The sequence below is a fragment of the Elgaria multicarinata genome, chromosome 3 (genome assembly GCF_023053635.1).
Source record: "Elgaria multicarinata webbii isolate HBS135686 ecotype San Diego chromosome 3, rElgMul1.1.pri, whole genome shotgun sequence".
Classification (NCBI taxonomy): domain Eukaryota; kingdom Metazoa; phylum Chordata; class Lepidosauria; order Squamata; family Anguidae; genus Elgaria; species Elgaria multicarinata.
The window spans coordinates 84,129,832-84,150,125 of record NC_086173.1 but is presented as its reverse complement, the minus strand read 5'-3'; the positions used below and the strand labels follow the sequence as shown (position 1 = coordinate 84,150,125).

At 40.9% G+C, this 20,294-nt stretch overlaps 1 protein-coding gene across 1 annotated transcript; it reads left to right on the top strand.

Moving 5' to 3' along the window:
- Window positions 1-3,776: 3,776 nt before the first annotated feature.
- On the top strand, window positions 3,777-19,340 carry CXCL14 (C-X-C motif chemokine ligand 14). The gene is made up of 4 exons (XM_063120762.1): window positions 3,777-4,045; window positions 5,113-5,218; window positions 11,600-11,710; window positions 18,501-19,340. The coding sequence occupies exons 1-4, from the start codon at window positions 3,982-3,984 to the stop codon at window positions 18,514-18,516; spliced, it is 297 nt and encodes a 98-aa protein (XP_062976832.1). The 5' UTR covers window positions 3,777-3,981; the 3' UTR covers window positions 18,517-19,340.
- The last annotated feature ends 954 nt before the right edge of the window (window positions 19,341-20,294 follow it).

Sequence of the window (20,294 nt, the reverse complement as noted above, 5' to 3'; positions counted from 1 at the left end):
TGTTCTCTCACCCCCTTCATTTTATCCTCACAACAACCTTGTGAGGTAGGTTAGGTTGAGAGATAGTGTTCTGGTTCCATCCACACAACTGCCCACATGACTGTGGCCCAAGGTCCTCCAGTGAGCTCGATGAGAGAGTGACAATTTGAAGCGGGTCTCCCCAGTCCTACACTCTAAACACAGGAAAAGCCTACGCGTATTTGGCAGGTACCCCCAGTGCAGACTTACGCCTAATGACTTTTTAAAGAAGAATAATTTTAAAATTGTTATCTTTTTACTATTTTAGCTCCTATGTCCACCGCAACGGAATCTGTTGTAGATATGGAGCAGTATACAAATGTTGTAAGTGAATACAGCCCCTGCTCTCTCTGTGTGTGATGTTAATCACATGGAGTAAATGATGCCTGGATAGGGCTTGTGGCATATGGCAAATGCCACAATGACTTCTAATCCAGTTTTGATCATAAGATTCCATTGAAGGGTGAGAAAATGTATAGCAAGCAGATTAATCTGCCTTCACTTCACACCCTAAACTTTTATCCAAACTCAAAGATTAGTCATTAGAAATAAAGTATGATGTTTTCTTAATTTGCCCGCCCTTAGAAGGTTCGAAGGCTGCTAGCCTAGAGCTTTCCATGTCCTTCTTTTGGATTTTTCTTTTTCAAAAAAGAAACAACAGTGTTTAAAAAGGCATAATAAAACACTACTATCTAGGTGAGCTTTGGCAGACCGGCCCATCGGATGTTTTTCATTTTGCATGTTTACTGCCATATCCTTCAACTTGCAAGCACTTGTTTTCTGTGTCACACACACACACGGACACACAAGCACTCGATGGTACAGAAGAAGCACGTCTTGGGAAGGAAACAAACACATAGATTTGTATTAGTAAAGCCTCAAGGATATGCAGGATGTTCCAAGCATGTCAGCAGCACGTCTCACATGAACAGTATATAACATGTGGGGTGGTGGGGGATGGATATGTTGTTCAGCATATTCTTTGTGCGTGTGGTATGCATGTACTCCTTAACCTGCCAACACTCAGACATTGGAAACAATACTAGATGGAAGCTCAATGCAAGGAAAACTTTCCTAACGTAACAAATTTATAAGTAGGGTCGTTCTTCTGGCTTGGTTTTGCCAGATGATTATTAGTGAATGTGGACTTACCAACAACAATCCTCCCACTGGCTCTGCACCCACATTCATTAATAAAAACCAGGCTTATAAACATGCTTTATATCAAGAGTGGGCAGAAGATAGATCTCCTGAGGTTTTGGACTGCAACTCCCAGAAGCCTTTGCCAGTATGGGCTGCTTTATACGAATAGAAAAGGCCACATTTTGACCTTTTTTAAAAATCCACATGAATTGATAAATGGACAATTAAAGGGTGAAAAAGAGGTAATTGGTATCAGGGCCAGCCCTAACATGAGGTAAAGTGAGCCTCTTGTCTCAGGAGGCAGATTGGGAGGGGTGGCAAAATGAGTATGCCCCCTCCCGCTGCCACCTATCTGAGTTCCTGCCCACAGCCACCTCCTTTTTACTTCGGAGCTGAGGTCATCCTCGTCTCCAAAGCACCAGACATAGCAGCAGGCAGGCCACATTTTTAATCCTCTCAAATGCAACAACAACAACAACAACAACAACAACAACAATAATAATAATAATAATAATAATTTATTTATTTGTTACCTTCCTCTGGATCCAGGTGGGGTACAACACAAATGCAAACACCATAAAATACATATAACTAATTAAAACATTTAAAACTAATACATTATTAAAAGCAGCACATTATTAAAAAGACATCTTAAAATTTAACTGGGTTGAATGCCCTGATGATGCCATGTTGGGCTTTGCATTTTGGAGTTTTAAAATGGTGGCCACCTGCTGTTTAATCTGATACACCTCTGGAGCCAAGCAGGAGCTTGGCTTCTATTAGACGATGCCGCAACCCAGAATGAGTAAGCTGTACTCCTCAGGCAGGGGAAGGGTTTGATTGGGGTGGCCTTTGCCTGCCCACCTCAGGTAGTGGTATGGTTTGGGCTAGCCCTGATTAGTAGACATTCAGTGATCTTGAGTGTGCACCCTGAAAACTAGAAAATAGGAGAGTTAGTGTATCATATGTATAGTCCTATGTCTGTGTGTCTGTGTATGCATTTTCAACCATCTCTAAAGATTTCAAGGACAAAGACATTCATTCATTAAGAGACGTTTAAAGGGATGCCTTCCTTCCTTCCCATGAACAATGCACTCATAGACATCATTTCATTGAATAACTCTCCGAGAGCCATGTCTCCGTGTACTTCATTCAAGCTCGATTCGCTCATGCTTTTGGCAGCGAGGCAGCTCCTTGAAAACACAGCTATATGGAGACTGATTCATGTTGCAAGCTGCTCGGAAGAACTGCCACCAATCTGATTCCAATATGTTTTATTTAATTTTTTTTTTTTTTTTTTTTTTTTTGGCAGTGTTGTGGTGAGATAGGCCAAACCACATGGGGTGATGTTTCACAGAGATGGCTTACTAACAGAATAGCTTCACCATGGTCATGCAGCTACCATGACATTGACTGTATATGTTGGTACAGGAAAATAGGAAGCTGCCTTATAACATGTCAGGCCATGGAACTCCCTAGCTCAGTATTGTCTGTGATGACTGGCAGCAGCTCTCAAGGCTGTTGGACAAGGGTCTTCCCCAGACCTACCAGGAATTGCCAGGGATTAAACATGGGGTCTTTTGCATGCAAAGCATGTGCTCTACCACTGAGCTACAGCCCTTCCTGTCCCTTATCAATGCTGAATCACTGGTTCCAGAAGAAACTGGTGAGAAAAATTATGAATAGAGAAGCTAATGGTCACCCAATAAACCTTGCAGCCAGAAATAATGCCATGCCAAGGCCCAAAGAAACACTCCTATTCTGAGAAGAGGAAATGCCCCGTAGTTCAGAGATCATTGTATTACATTAATGACCAATTTGAAAGGGAGCAGTTAGATCTTCAGAAATCCATGCTCATTCTTCCAAGTTCTTCATTCACATTTGGTGGGACATCATAGCAAAAGATTAAAACTAAAGAACACAACGGGTTTGTGGTGAATCTTCCATGAATTTCAAAGAATTAAGTCTCTTCTGAAATAAGGACTAGTCTATGAGCTGCCATCATTCTACGGATGACTGAAACCCTGCAGAGACAATCCTTCAAAATGTGCCACATCTGTCAAAAGTTTCTGTGGGACAACATCACGCTCCCCCCCTCTCCTGGATCGCCATCAGGTGACCTCAATGCATACCAATGCTCAGCTCAGCTCTCAGAAGATTATCCAGGTCACCATAATATATGGTAATCATCTAATGATCCTAATGTGGAAGTTATTATAGCTCTTTCATGGGTTGTGCACATCTTTTTCTTTTTCTTTTTTCCTTTTAAAGGGGTTTACTCAACCAAAGGAAACTCATTCTTGTGGGTACATCCACCTCACTTAACTGGCTACATCATTCTCAACAACACCTTGTAAAGTGTGTGTATGGGGGGGGGAGAATAGTTTTCCCTCCCACCCTGCTCTTCCTCACCTTCTCTTTCTCTCCAATGTGCTATCTTCTAAAATTCTCTGCTGCCTTCAACAGAATCAGCTATTTTTGCTCCCTGTAAATCCCTCCCCTTTTTTGGGGGGGATTGCAAAATTGCTGAAAGTAATTGAGTCTCTCTGCATATTAATGAGCTTGAGGAAAGGGCAGCAGGAGCTGTTTTAAAAGAGGAGGAAAGCGGCTGTACTCAGGCAGAGAGCAGCTGAAACGGACAGGACTGCAATAGCAGCAGCAACCAGGAGAGCAGACCAGAGACAGTCAGATTAAAATCCTTAGCCTGGCAACACGAGGTGTCAGTTTGACCACTGCATCTGATCAAAGCACAGGGGCAAGAAGATCATCCCAGCAAGAACTAAGAGAACATATCTTTAGGTTCTTTGAGCTCTTCTGATCATGAAGCTCCTGACAGCAGTGTTCTTCTTACTCTTCATTGTCATCTGCTTTACCAGCGTAGAAGGTAAGTTCTAGGTTTTTCGCTAACCCCCATTTCACCATTGTCTCTCTTTCATTTCATTTTTCCTGCTTTTGTTGAAATAGTCGATTGAGATGTATTTCTATACTTGGAGGAACTGACCCACTGAATTTTAAAACAGTAGCAGCAACAACAAATAATAGACTATATATAGTTTAATTGGTTTGTAAAATCGAGAATGCCAGGAAAGCAAAAGGTCCAATTGTACCCCGCCTCCCCAAGTTAGCATTTTCATTTCTGAGCTAACATGAACAACATGGGATGTATTTCCCCGGCATTTTAATCTGGTACGAACTCCTTTGGAACGGTGAATTCACACACATTCAGGCACAGTGGAGAAAGTTAGCAGAAGTCGATCAGATGCGGTTACAGGCAGATTCAGAAGTCCATAAAGTTTTGGTTCTATGGTCTCACTGATGGTTTTGGAATTTGGTGCAGTTTGATGTAATGGTTGTTTTGTCAAGCCGGGTGTTCTTTTTAAAATTTGTCAAAGCAAAATGAAATGCTGAAGTATTCAGAAAGAATTCAACGTTATTTACATTCCTTTTAAATGTTTGCCAATAGAGAAGAAGCAATTAGCAGTGAAAGTTATTTTTTCCATAAGCTTTATAGTGTCATTTTGCCATTTATTTGTTAGTTTACTTAAGTTTGATCACAGCAGGTGCAGTTTTAATAGAAACAGCCGCCACATGGCTTCAAAGACAAAGGCTGCAATTATGTTCACGCTTACTTGCAAGTTAGTCCTATTGATGGAAGTTAAGGCACTTGACTTTGATAGAATTTAAGGCACCTTTATCATACATAGGATTACAGCTTTAGTACCTTGATTGGTGAAAAAATTTTTTTTTCCAATATGTTCCTTAGAAAAACAGCTAGCCTACTTAAAAATCATTTCCTCTTTTGTATTAAACTGTACAGAGATCAAGCTTTTCTATAGATGTTAAATAGTTCATGAATGAACATATTAAGGATTATTTGGGGGCAATGATAAGGATATATGATATACAATTACTTTCACACACAAACAGATTAAATACTTTTTTTTCTTATAGGATCAAAATGCAAATGCTTAAGAAAGGGCCCCAAGATAAGATTCTCTGATATACAAAAACTTGAAGAGAGACCAAAGTATCCATATTGCAAGGAAAGAATGATCATGTAAGTCTGCTTTTTTAAAAAAAATTTGGGGTATTAAGTTTGCATCCCTCACATTCTGTTTTTCTGTGAATTTTTTAAATAGTAATAATAAAAAGAATACATCTGTTACAGACTCCTAACACATTCAGCATTATTAGCAACTATTCTGAAAATGTTCTGTCTGTCTTTGGTGTCATAACAGTGCAATCCTATGCATAACTACTCAAAAGTATGTCAGTGGGAGATTATTCCCAGGTGAGGGAGTATAGGATTGCAGCCTAAAGCAGCTTAGTCTGTAAATTGTGGGAAAGGAATATGAGGTTTGTGAGGGTAATTTAAAATATAACAAGTAGCATTGGTTTCTTATATATCTATATGTATCAATATCTGTATGTGTCTGTTTGTGTGTGTGTGTGAATGTGTGTACATATATACATACATACTGGTTTGGATCCAGATTTAAGTTGGATGAACAGCACTGGTGGAAACAGACTCCCCTGCCCCCTCTTACCCAGGGCAGCCTTTCCAGCACCCTGAAAATGCTACACAGAGAGTAAGGAGATTCTGCTGAATGGGGTGAGCTGTAGTGGGGTGGGGGGAATCCACCAAAATCGGGCTGAAGGATCTTCCAAAAGTGGAGCCATTCTTTCACAGCAGACCCCTTCCTTTTGTAGAAGGCCAGTCCTGGATTCAAACCATTGCTGAGTGTCTTATTTACATAAATACCAGTAGCCCAAATGTCAACTGCAACATTGTGTAAATGCACTATTGTGTAAGCGTTTTAATCCCATTCGGCATTAAAGCACTTTAATTGCACACAGGACTACAGCATAGGAGTGCCATCCTGTGGGCACTTACTTGGGCAAAAAATCCCATTAGGCTCAGGGGGACTTACTTCCACATCCATATTGGGCTGTACATGAGGAACTCCTCTTAGTTGAACAGAGTAACGAGTTTCAATAAATCAAAGCCCTTAGTCTCAAATTTAAACATTACCTCTATCTCTTTGGGGATGTGTTTTAACTTGAATTACCTTGAATGAGATCGTTTCAATGTAAAGATTCATTGTAAGGCATGCCAAATACACACACACACACACACACACACACCTTTTCACACTGCCTTGTCATTTGTCAGAAATGTGCCAACCAAATGTTTTTAAATAAAATAATTAGAATTCTTCCTCATGATGCTGGCTTCGGAACTAATTATGACATAACAAGTTACATAACAAGCGCAACTAACTTGTTCTCTGCCTAGAAAGAGAGAGAGAGAGAGAGAGAGAGAATATGGTGTGTTTCATCACAGCTATGTCTTGTTTGTGTCAGCTGATTCTAGAAACACAACCATCCTGCCCTCTCGGTAAAAACAACACAGCCCTGCAGAAACTCGTTTTCTTCCAAATGGTAAATCAAATTGGTCATTTTCAGGTCCCAAGGAATCTTTGTGCTGGTGGTGCTGGTGTTACAATGATGGTCCATGGACATGGCCACTGAAAGGTTCTGAAACATTGTTGACTGGCTAAAGAATACAAGGCTAAACAGCCGGTGGCTTATTATGTCTTGGGCATGCATCACATCCACAAACTATCGGTTCAGAACAAGACATCACAGCTGAATCAATTCCCAACTCTAGCACTAGGTCCTGCATTCTCTTCCTTTGTGGACAGCAACAAAAGCTCCACAAAGTTTCTACCAGATTCAGTTTAGAACCTGCCACTTGAATGGAATTGAATGATCCCAGAAATAACAAATATTATACTACTTTTAATGGTTGGTACATGCTTGGTAATAAAACTGAAGGAAGTAATTAAAGAAATTGACCAGAACAGCATCACAAGACCCGTTATGTCCAAGACACTGGTCTGATATCCACGTTGATCGTTCTAAAGAAATTTCCAAACCATTTCCCCTATCAAAATCTCAAAACATGAGATGGATTTCTGGGCTACAGATGTAGTGATCCCTTGCAGCCTCTCAGTACATGTAATACTTCATATTATAGGTCCATCACTTCATAAGGAATACACTAGTTTATCCTCTTACTGAATAGGGTCCTATAGTCAGCACTAATTAGTATGATCCAAGAGATCATGCCTATATAGTTTAGGGAGAAACTGGTTATATGGGACTGCTTGGTTTGTTTTTCTGAATTGTTCTTCACTTCAAATCCATTGTCCTTAGGATGTCTTTTCACTCTCAGCAGGCTAGAAACAGGGACCAGCAGATGTCCCGTTCCATTCAATCATTTTATGAGTTGACTCTGCACTGCATTTTGCTACAGTTCATACTGAAGAATTTCTCAAATTCATTTCAAAATTGGCACATAGACAGTTTGATACAGTTTGAAGTGCATGTGTTGGCGTGATTTTATTCTTCTGGGTTACTAATGCCCCGTAGCACACATGTTCATCCATGAGACCACCGTGCAAAAAGAAATATTGCTTCAATCATGCAATCATATCAAGATTCATTTTTGCAGGGTGCATTTAATGAATGCACATACTGAGCATCTGTACATTGGTGACCGGTAAAGGCGAAGGGGGTAGGGGGAGAAAAATGGGACAACCTGAAAACTGAGACAAACTGCACATGGGCAAAGTTCCAACCAAATCCAGAAAACATAAAGAGAATGATGGTGGATTTCCAGTACATGACTGCTGCTCTGCAAGCAACATCTGATAATTTTGAACCTCAGGAAGAAACTCTGTTGTAGAGGTTGTGTAAACGTTGCTACTTTGTTTTGTCTTAATGAACTTGTCTCAGTGAACTTTTCCTCCACTGCACTCTGGATCACCGCACTTTCCTCCATGGCTCTCCAGCTCAATTTAGTTAAATAGTCTTGCCATAAACACACTGGGAAGGGGTAAAATGGTGCACAGGATTTTGCAGGAGATAACAATTGAATGCAGATGGATTCAGAGCTTCAAGATCCAAGGGCAAATCTTTGTTTGCTTGCCTGAAATGAATCACATTCCCTGCCAAATAATGGTACCTGCAGCTGTGTACAAGTAATACATGAACTCCAAGAAATGTCATGAAAACACAATGATACAAATGGCAATCAGCATATCAGTTGACATTAAAAAAAAAACCAATGCTCACCTGGTCCAACATAAACCACCACTACAGCAGCAGGAGAATTCAATAAAAGTAGTTGTGTGGTCAGGAATTGCCTTCTGAACAGAAAAATAAAAATGTATTGGAGTACAGATGAAATGAAGTCAGTGAGAAGGCCAAATGGGCTTCTTTAGGAAGGATATACCACAAGCACATCTAGTGCTGTAGTTACATGACCTTGGGGCCCCAAATGACTACCCAGACTGTGGCAAATAATGGGAGTCATCAGGACAGCAGAAGCCAATGTTCCCTGCCTCGATCCAATCGGAGAGGCAGGTAAGAAATAAATTGTTGTTATTATTATCATCATCATCATCATCATCAATTTCATTTGATTTCTTTAGTCATGATGATACGTGAGGGCACAATCCTGTGCATCTTTAGACAGAAAAAGTTTTTTCTGTCGAAACACTTAGAGGGTTGCACCCAAATGTAAAAACTGCACATGCTCAGGGTGTTGTTCTGGTTTTTAAACCAAGGTTGGCAAACAGGTTTTGTTTCTTGTTCGTATTCTAAAATAGCAGGAGCTTAGACACCCATTGTAAAGCATGGAATGGCTGCTGGGGGGCGGGGGGCAAAGAGAAATGTTAGTCGTGCTTCCCAGATTAAGTAATACACATGGCCAGAGTGCAAGCTCTTAAATTTCCTAGCTTACACCAATTTGTACTCCTCAAGTGTGAGATTTTGGGCCAGGAAAGTGGCAGTTCAGCCAGCTGGGAGGAGGCCGGGATGGAGCATTTTCCTGCTACCTTGTGCTGGAATCCAAGCTCAGAATGCGAGCTCCGTGGCCAAGGAAAGAGCCCGTCCACCCTCCCCCTTGCTCCCCGTCACTTCAACGCAAAAATATGAGCCAGAGCTTCTTTGGGAATATCAGGAAATGGGTGTTCCAAGCTCCCTCCACGCTGGCCAGTGTGCCAGTGACCTCCTTTCCTGACAGGTCCTTACAAATTCACAAACTCCCATAAGGTACGGAGGTAGCAGTTTCCCAGTCAACGTGCATACATAGTTATGTCTCCATTACATCAGTAACCCAAAGCTGACAAAGAGTTCAGAAACGTGCATCAGCATAACAAAAGCCGTGTGAGGCTTTCCTGCCTGAGCGCTGACTGCCAAGGACTTAAGTCTGGGCCTCGGAGTTTGCCTGCCTGCCTGATGGGAAAACCAAACAGCAGTGCGCTCTCACAAGCAAGATGCCAGCAGAAGCTGGATGTTGAAAGGCCGTCAAGTAAACAATAACAAGCTTTTTCTAGGATGGGTATGGGAGCGACGTGCGCTCCAAAACTTTAGAAGCTCAGCCAGATTTGGCAGCCGAAGGGAAAGGAAGAAGCCATGAGGTACAAACATAAATGAAATGCCCATAAGGGAAAACGTCTCACGCAAAGCGAAAAGCATCAAGAAAACACACACGATTAAGCCCCCTTCAGTGTGGGGCCCTCCACAGGAATCAAGATCTGAAGTACACATCTCTCCCTTCTCATCTTTTAAAAAAGTACCTGACATTTTCCTATTTTCTACACACTTCTAGGCAATCCTCAAAGCTTATTACCTTTTCTTGCACCTTCCTCTCCTTTGCCTTTCTTTATATCCTTACCCCACTCCTTTTCTTTAAATGTTTTGGACTAGTAAGCTGCCAAGCTATATTCACGTATCTGAGAGTAAGTTCCATTGCATTCAATGGAGATTACTTCTGAGCAATGTATAGGGTTGCACTGTTAACTGTTTTTATGTCTTCCATTGCATTTAATTGAATAATAGATTATGAATTTTCATTTAATTTGTGAATTCTTCAAGTGTCACCTCCTAAATGATACATACATTTGGTTATTGTTATCATCATAATTACTAAACTGCTGCTCAAATTCAATCACATGGCAGCCTTTCCTAGTGGTCCCCTCCAACCCTTTTGCATAAAATAATATTACACTCCTTCAGTGAAACATTTCAGGATGAAGTAACAGCATGATTGACGTGTTGTGTCTTGACATTGTTTTCTTCTTTTTGACTGGAGTTTTTATTTGAAAAAGAATCAGATTTTGTAACAAATGGTAGATTTTCTGTAATAATTTTGGAGTAAAACAAGAACAACTGGGGGGGGAATCAATATAAGCATCAGGAGGGCAGGAATCATATAAATTTGCCTCAGACTGCACCTATTTAAAATCTGGCATGCTGTCAAGAAGAGGCTGTAACTCACAAGTAGCGTGAATCACTTTGCCACAAAATGTTTCACATTCCCGCCCAGATAAGGAATTTTAAGGAGTACAGCTGGAATATATATTACATTACATTGTGTATGCTATATGTCAGATCCTGGAGAGTTGGGTATAAAAGCTGTTACAAATCAGGTCAGAACTTCATGAACTAGGGTCATTATTTGCCTGACATAATGTAAGTCTGTGGTGGGATGCTTGGCCTTAGGCAGCCCTAGAGAAGAGAGAAGGCTGAGAGGTATGAAGACCACTCACAGCCTAGACAGGTGGGCAGGAAGGCAGGATATAGAGGAAGTCCTTACATGACAAAATACTACAGCCTGCCAGCTACAGTCAAGATGGATCGTTGTCCAGGCAAGAGCCAAACATGACATGGAAGCCCTCTGATAGCTTTACCAGGTCAAGGGGAACTAATGGGCTACCTGTGTGAACTGAGCTACTCCAGAGCCTAGGAGGACATGACAACTCAGAGACCAGCAGCCCTAATAGACTCATTACATGGAGCTCCAGAGTATGGATCTAAAGATGATCCCCATTTCTAGTCCCAAAAGCTCCTTGCAATATGCACATGGTTACTTAATCCAGAAAGGGTGGGAGGAATGCATACAAGAGCATTCTGCATGAATCCTTCTAGCACCAGGAGCTGTGCACGGGGTATGCTTATTGAGGGCTTGCTCATATCCTAACCAACAAATGGATGGTCCCAATCAGCTGGCAGTACTGATTGCCAGTTTGGCAGGAGAAGGAGTACATCCAGACTTTCCTTTCTCCACTCCAGTTCCAAAGCAAGCGATTAACAATCTGTTCAGCACTGCATCGATTCCACCCATTCACAGTTGGAATGCTTGTGAATATTCTATGACATCACACCCAGCACGGAAAGTTTGTATTGGAGGCATCAAAACCATAAGCAACAGTGCAATGTTGGTTTTAAGTACTGGGAATAAAACACTGTGCAGGACCTGTCCTATATAGCAACTTTTAGGATCAGCTATTACCTCTTATGTTAGTAAACATTCGTATTTATTAAAAACATAAGCTGCTCTGTACTGACAACTTGTCTTTCATTTCAGAGTCACAATGAAATCAAGATTCCGAGGAGGCCATCAGTACTGCTTGCATCCTAAGCTCCCGAGTACAAAAAGATTACTCAAGTGGTACACAATATGGAAAGAGAAAGAGAGGTGGGTATTATTAGGGGTGTTATTGGAAATCTGCAATGGAACCAAATGATTCGGATTTTTATGAGTCTGACTTGCAGTTTCTGCATCGGACCAGCTTCTCCCCTGTCAGGCAGATTCTGCAGACTTGCACACCATTTTTTTAAAACCTTCAGGAATTTGGGGGCAAATTTCTTCATAGAAAAATACACACAAAAATATCACTGGCCAAAAATGCCATTTCCCCATAGGTTAAAGTGCAAAAAGGTGCATTTAGGGGGGATTTGCACATTTGGAGGAAATTTATACATTTTTTGCAGGCACAAATTTGTACAAATTCAGAAACAGGAAAAAAAAACCAATTCTATTGAGGGTGGAAGATGGAAGGAAAGATACCTGGCAAACCACAAAACCCAGACAGAACAGATTTTACGCAATCTGTATATTCCTAGGTATTATTCTTCATATCCAGCAGTGGACAGCTTCGTGTCCCCATGGACAAGAGGGATTTGGGTTAATTAAATGTGTTCATTGAGGCAGAGATGTCTTGTCTCTGCCTAACATGAATGCTTGACCTGTAATTACAGTGACAAGTGTGATATTGCTGATGGCTGTCACTCTGTAAGTATGGATTCAATGTAACTTGAAAGGAAAAGTGCTATTGAAGTCGATTTCAGATTTTAAACAATGCTAACATTTCAACTGCTAACAGTTCAATGGACGAGTATATTTCTGCCAAAATAGGTTCTGTTTAAAACTATGAGTGAATTTTCGAGTTATTGGGCTAAGCCTGAATCCAGTGCAGTTTAAAGATTAAAGTACCAAACAACCAGATCCAACTAACAAGTTAAACCAAAGTACTAGCGGTGGGGATGAGCTGAAATCAGTCCATGAACTCTTGACTTTCTTGAGCATAGGGGTATGCAAATCAGCAAAACCTGAGCTCACTGAAGTGCTCCAAATTCTATCTTGAAGCTCATTCTGATTCTAGTCTATATCAGATTGTAAGCTTAGTCTTTTTCTTTTCATTTTGCATGAAAGTCCGTGTGTATTTTCATGCGTATTTTTCCAAACTTACATATCAGTTGTGTACATCTTTGAAATGTATGCATTGTTCTCCCATGATTAAAGTGTATTTGTGCATTTTTCAAAAGCACACACTTTTCATGCACAGTTGTCACATGTATGCATGCTATTGAACACATTTTTTTGGCCCTCAAATTACATTGCAAGCTCAGAAATGTATGGACTTTGAATGCAGATTGTGTCCGAGTCTGTGTTTGGTCCAGAAGATGCAAATTGAGAGCTTCAGCTATTGGGCAGTATAAAAAATGTAATAAATAAATAAATAAAAATTAATAAATTGGGTAAATCCTGATTTAAAAAAACCTGAAACAAATTTCTCATACATTCCTACTTGACTGAAAGTCCTTGTGGCTTTCTTAGTGAATTGGTAGCATGAGAGTCAGTCTCTAAATGTGTGCAGTATGACTAGAGATAGCAGCTGTTGCTATTTGACAGCTCTACATGCTGAATGCCTCTCTTGTACACAACTATTAAAGTTGTAGGATCTGGCCACCCTATTCTTGAGACAGTGTGGGGTAATGGTAAGAGTTTGAGAATAATAATAATAATAATAATAATAATAATAATAATAATAATTAAAATATATATATTTCTTGCCCGCCTCTCCATTTTGATCGAGGCGGGGAACAACAATAAATGATAAAATACATAATACTCAATTAAAACATAATATACATTGTTAAAAACACCCTAAAAACATTTTTAAAACATCTTAAAATTCCACTGGATAGGCCTGCCAGAAGATATCAGTCTTTATAGCTTTCTAGAATGCTAGTAGACTGTTATGTTGACGAGTCTCCTCCAGCAGGCCATTCCACAGTCTGGGAGCAGCAGAAGAGAAGGTCCTCTGGGTAACAGTTGTTAATTTAGTTTTTTCTAGCTGAAGTAGATTTTTCCCAGAGGACCTGAGTGTGCAGGGCAGATTGTATGGGAGAAGGCCATCCCGCAGGTAGCCTGGACCCAAACCATGTAGGGCTTTAAAGGTGATAACCAACACTTTATACTTTGCTCGGAAACTAATTAGCAGCCAGTGAGGAGATTTTAAAACTGGTGTAATGTGGTCACCCTTAGGTGTACCGGTGACCAGCTTGGCTGCCATATTTTGAACTAGTTGAAGTTTCCGGACTAGGCACAAAGGTACCCCTATGCAAAGCGCATTGCAGAAGTTGAGTGCTGAAGTTACCAGTATGTGCACTACCGTCTTTAGGTCTTCTAACTCTAGGAAGGGGCGCAGCTGGCGTATCAGCCGAAGCTGATAGGCTTCAGCTGATATGCCAGCTGCGCCCCTTCCTAGAGTTAGAAAACCTGAAGATGGTAGCTAGCATGACATGGGTTCAATCTTGGGCCACTCGTATTCTCTCAGCGTAACCTACCTCATAGGTTTTTTGTGAATATCAGGAGGGATTAGCTTCATAGATAGTGTCCTGAGTTTCTTGGATGGCAGAAGGGAGGGGGCAAATATGAAATCAATTTCAAAAAATCAAATCAAGAACAATGAAAGTGGCATGGCAGTTTGTGAGATCTTAGCAAGTCCCCTTTCTATTTAGGGACAGCAATTTAGCCCATCCCTGAACAGAAAATGTTGACTCAAAACTATTTTCCATAGAGTTCAATAGGACTTACTTCCTAGGAGTGAACCTTATTTTGTCTCTGTTTCCCCATGTCATGTTGACAGTTTTGCCTAATTATCTGCCAGCATTCTTGCAGCAGTTCTTTGGGAGCAAGAGAAAAAGCGGTTTGTCCTGCTAAATGTCAGCTATTATGTAACTTCATTTTTCCTGCTTTACTTTTTAAAGGTGGCCATTAAAATAAAGGAAATAATATACTCAAAAGCTTACATTTAAACGTTACTAAGAATCCGCCTTAGGGTGAGAAACGGCAAGGCACGTCAGATTTAAGCCAGTCTAAAAGGTCCAGATGCCAGACCTCAGACCTCCGGCTGTGATGTCAGGTGATAATAGTGCTACCCGGGGCCTCCAGCTCAATTCTTAATTTCTGTGTTTCTCTGGATTCTCAGACCTATAACATTAACTTTGTCTCTGACACATCATTGTGGCTTCCATTCAACAACCTACATACAACCGAAGTTCCATTGCCTGATCTGAAACAGCTAACAGTTTATTCCCTATGTCAGCATAAATTTATACAAACAGCTCAGATGTTTATTCCAGTCTAAAGGCTCGTTTTCACATGCTCACTTAACGGCACAGGAATGCTTATACGAGTCACTGTCCTTGTATTTGAAAACATTGAGTGGAAATGATGAAGACAGTCTTCTCACACGCACTGCAAGAGCCCATGAGCAACTCTGGAGTACATGTTATGAACCACCCCTATATGTATAGACACATGGCCGATTGGAGGAAAGGAACATTTTTGGGTCCTTGTTTACCAGGAAGAGCTCTGGTCTTCCTAAGAGTAGGGATGTACGGATTTGTTAAATTAATTCTGTCTGTGTTTCACTGATTGTCAGGCGTCTTGCATTACATTGTCCACTCATTGATGGCATCTGACTTTTTTAGTGCATGAGAATTTTGTTCTAGTTGTGCAAGTGCACTTAGTCCTAATGTGCAAATCCCTCCCTGAAAAAGTAAAAACAAAACACAAAAACAGTCCACAAGTCTGCGAAATCCACATGACTTAGAAAAAGCTGTTCCTCTGTGTAATCTGCAAGTCAGATTCATAGAAATCTGATTTGAAACCATTGCGGATTTCTTTAGCATCCCTATCAAGAAAGTAAGGCCTCTTGCCTTTAAAACAAGGATGGGGGCCTGCAGCCCTCATTCTAATTTCATGCAGCCCACTGCAAGCAATCAGTGAAGACCTCTGTCCACCCACCAGGATCTTGCTGGGTGGGGAGACAGATGAAAGGGGGTGTCAGAGAGAGAAATAGGATGGCAGGAAAAGAGACAGAGAAATGGAGGGAGGGAGGAGGGAAGAAAAGGTGGCAGGAAGAGAGAGAGAATTGGGGCTGGTCTTGCCCACTTTAAACTCTAGCCGCACCCAGTGCAGTCCTCTACCCTGCATTCTGAGCAAGGGTATTTGGCCATGGGGACAAAGAGTCTAAAGCAGAGGAAACTAAAAAGGTTGGTATAGTCGCTTCATTGCTTCCTTATTTTTTTAATGATGCCTTTCCATTTAAAAGCACCCTTACAAAATATTACCACTGCGCCCTTAAAGACAATGACCAGAACAAATTAACATCCAGAAAATAAAGTCAAAGAACCACAACAGATCAATGAAAAACAACAGCAGCACCTGCTCAAAGTGAGGACAAGCCTTGAATGACCTGGATGTTCTTATAGAAGATAGGTTATTATGTCACATGATGGGCCACTTGGAGGGCTCCTGCAGGTATGATCTCTCCTCCCATTTTGTGAAAGTACACAAGCTGGATCTCGACCTCACACCCTGAGGTCCCGGTTCAAGATCTGCTCTGCACTGCAACTGAGACTTTCAGCAAAGGGTTTATGATGGTTAGGGTGCCCAGTCCTTAAAAGTTTGCCTACTTCCTTCAAACGAAAAGCGACAGAAACTGTAGCCCTTAATGTGCTTTGTTAAAGGCCCATTTTAGTGGCTGTGTTTATGTATTATCTTGCGCCACAGAAGGACCTGTAGTTCAGTTCCACTCATGCAGCTCAGTTATCATTGCACATGTATTATCTTTTAAGACTAGCCTTGAGATTTGGGGGGGGGGGACAAATAATGCTTGCAGGACTACGGTATAACGTATTACCCTGTGTATGTGCCTGATTGTCTCAGCCGTTCCAGAGTGATGCTGTAATTTCTGATGTCACGTTGGCACAGTGGTTGCTATGCCTCTCTGGCTGAGCACTTGTGCGCTGGGGAAGCAATCTGAAGTAACTAAAGCAACATTAGTAACCCCCAGATCTTCCACTGCTTGACTTACCCCAAAGACCACACAGGAGGACTGTGGCAAAACAGCAAAGTAAATTCCCATTTCCCAGGTTAAAAAGCCAGAATGTTGATCCTAGGAGTGCCCTTGCTTCTCCATACAGCTTGGAGGAACAAAGGCTTATGTAAATAGCGATTTCTATCAGTATCAGGGTTCATTGAACTTCAGCACACCTGCCCTGGGGTGAAACAGCAGAAGCAGATGAACTTTTCATAACAAAGAGCCTGATTGCATGCAAAACTCCCTTGTAATACAAGCTTAAGGGACAGACAAAACATTGAACATGAGATCCATGGAATCCAATTCCGCTGCCATAGAGGTCAATGGGGACAAGCTGGACAGAGCCCACAGATTAGTTTTTTAATTAGGTATTTGATTCTTTTAAAGAGAAGTGCAATGAAAGTCTGTGCTTTCCCAGAAATAATGCTGACCCTAATTATGATTGTTCTGCTTGGATAAATGCAGCTTCTAGAATTTTTCAACAGTTTTTCAAAGTAGTTCTGTTTTGAAACTGTAGTCCTATGCACACGTATCTGGGAGTAAGCGCCATTGTCTATAATGGGGCTTACTTCAGAGTAAATGTGAATAGGGCTGCTGTGTAAAATATTTGAACCAAAGTCATAGTTTCAAAAATTCCTTCAGGGCTTTTCAGGGAAGGCAAAAAAGACGAAGATCCGCAGCTATTGTGTATTCTGTTCTTACAGAAAAACTATTCCGGCACGAGGAGTCCATCAACTTGGAAGCACTCTGGGTGTTTCACAGACTCCTGCTGTCTGTGGCACCCAAATTTGGAGTGTTTTGCGGCCACTTTCACAAAATGATTGCCATGGTAGGTGTGGCCAACCAGAAGGATAAATTGCTGAAGACTAGGGCCTTTGCTAGACCTACCTTAAAATCCAGGTTCGAGAAGGGGAGAGCCCGCGATGCAACTATCACGGGATCTCGCCCTTGTTTACATGTGAGGCGCAACGAGCTCATGAAGAGAGCCATCATGCCCGCCATTTTTTTTTTGTTTGTTCTTAAAGGGCCAGATGCGCACAAACACTTGTGCTCCCAGGTAAGGTTTTTTGTTTTTTTAAATCATTTTCCCCACTCCCCCCATCCTGCCCCCAATGGGCACAGCTGGCTACGTGCAAATAATTGCACATAGCCGGTGGCCTCGTTTTCGTCAAGCCACGAAAACGAGCCACACACTCTGCGGTCTCGGGCTCAGCCCGAGACCGCAGAAAATACCAGGCCCAAAGGGATAGGCTATATCCCGGAGCCAGGGAGGGTTGTTCACTCCCTGAGCCCAGGATCCCCTGTGCGTCATCTGGACACACAGGAATGATCCCGGGTATCACCCTGGGATATACTGTAGCCTGGTCTAGCTAAGGCCTAGGACTGGGGACACCAAGGTTCAGTTCCCCACTCAGCCATCAAGCTTGACCTTGAGCCAGTTGCTATCTTTCAGGGTTACATCACAACAGGATTCTTATTGTGAGGATAAAATGGTGGTAAATTGTGGGCAGTCCAGAGGCAGTCCAAAACACTTCCGAATGGGATACATTTGTCTTATGGGTTTCTTGAACACATTGGCTGGAAAGATGCACCTATTTAACTAGGTCCCACCTGCTAATTCAAAAGGTTTTCTTTCTCTTGCCTTGAAGCTGCTGACAGGTACATTAAGACCCCGGAAAGAACATAGAAACCAGAGTTTTTCAGGAGTTATTGGCCTGAAGAGGCTGACATTACTTTTTCGAAGTAGATGCTTGTTTTGTTTTGTAATCAGACTGGCTGAAAAGCTAGCTGTCCATTTTTATTTCTCCCCAGAGTTTATGAAGAGTAAGAAAGCAACGCCTGGCAGAAGAAATAGGATTGTGTGGCGGACATGAGGAAAAGATGGACAATAGAGGAGATGACTTCTCACAAGACAAGACACAAAATCTATATTGTTATAAAGCACTTTTTACCAAGGATCACTTTTTACATTTTATAGCTGTAAAAGAAAAAGGCTGCCAGATTTCATAAGTGTCTTTTACACACTAGATTTCATACCTGCCTTCTTTGTAGTGAGAAATCTCATGACACATAATCTTCATTTAAACGTTGATTTTATTTTTTTTAAATCTCCACTTGATAGCTGTTCATATATCACTATGACTGGAAATTGGGCTTTATAAGCTCATTCAGTGAACCATATTTGTAAAAAAACACAAAGTTGTTCTAAAATAGTGTCTCTTCTTTGGCACTAAGGAAACTTTCTATGCCATTGTAAAGATTTCTAGTAGCAGAATACAACCTTTTCCATAGAACAAGAGAAGGCTGAGATACAGTTTGCTCTGTAGAATGCTACATGTTGCCGTACAATTCAAGAAATATGGTTTCTCAGTGGTTATAAAGTGCATATAATCCCTGTAGAAGATGTAAAGTACAATATACCCTTCATTTTTTTATGGGAAAATATTTCTAAAGCAGTTTAATACAAAGAAAGCACATATTTCTTTTTCATCATGCTGTTCTTATGGAAAATTTTCAGCTTCAGTATTGAGTTATTTTAAGCTTCAGGAAAATTGTGTATGGTTCCTTAGATTTGTAGCTGAGAATCTCCAGAAATATACCTTTTTAATTGGGAAAAACATCTTTGATAGGGGAATGGATATATATGTTTTTAGTCACAAAGCAACATCTTATTTTTGAATGTAATACTTTCAGTGGTAAGCAGTGCATTCCTCTTTTTAAAATTATAAATAACAAAACTACCTTTTCAATTGTAAATAAACTACAAGACATTCCCCTATATTATCTTTCCGTATAAAGTATTGTACTGCTAAATTATCATATGCTATTTAAATGTTTGAAATATTTAGGACGTTGCATGCAGATTTCATATTTCTTTCTATGACAAATGGAAAAAATAAGGAATAAAATACATTTAAAAGGGTTGAAAGACATTTTTCATTCAATTAAAAATTTGGGACCCTGCATGTCACGATTTCTGAATTGCGCTTGCTTTAATTCTACACAAGAGTATCCTACAATTTGTGCCATTGAAATGAGATGGAAGTAACACACCAGCTATGCATACTTTCTTCTGTTCAGGAGAAGACCCCAAATAAAGACGGAGGAAACCTGTAACTAACTGCACACATCCAAGTTCTTCATAAAGTTTGCTGGAGCTTAACAAGTGATGATGCACACACACTGGGCAGAGTCTGGTAAACGATAGCCATTCTTGGGCCCATGTATTTCAACTGGATTTAATGTGCATAACTCTGCAATGGACTGTGGTCACTCACACTGGCAAAATTTCATATATTGCTAGCCTCTGGTCATTAGGCGGCTAGAGACTGCCTTAACTTGAGAAGATTATCTTGTAAATATGGTCAAGGCTGACTGGATAATGATTGGGCATAATGGATAAACCTCATTTTGGTAAATTTTGGTCCCTAAACTAGGTACCAGATGTCGTTAATATTCTTTTATTTTGAATTCTTCGTATGCCTACAATTATTCCAAGGGCATTCCATTCTGTTCTTAATAGTAGTTTTGGCAGTGTTTTCAGTTTCTAGACTTCTCAGTCTTGAACTAAGCACATCGTTCTACAAGCTTTCTACAAGCGTCATT

Coding starts and splice junctions, on each gene's coding strand:
- CXCL14 (XM_063120762.1), top strand. CDS start 3,982: ATGAAGCTCCTGACAGCAGTGTTCTTCTTACTCTTCATTGTCATCTGC. Junction 4,046..5,112: donor CTGCTTTACCAGCGTAGAAG/GTAAGTTCTAGG, acceptor TTTTTCTTATAG/GATCAAAATGCAAATGCTTA. Junction 5,219..11,599: donor TGCAAGGAAAGAATGATCAT/GTAAGTCTGCTT, acceptor CTTTCATTTCAG/AGTCACAATGAAATCAAGAT.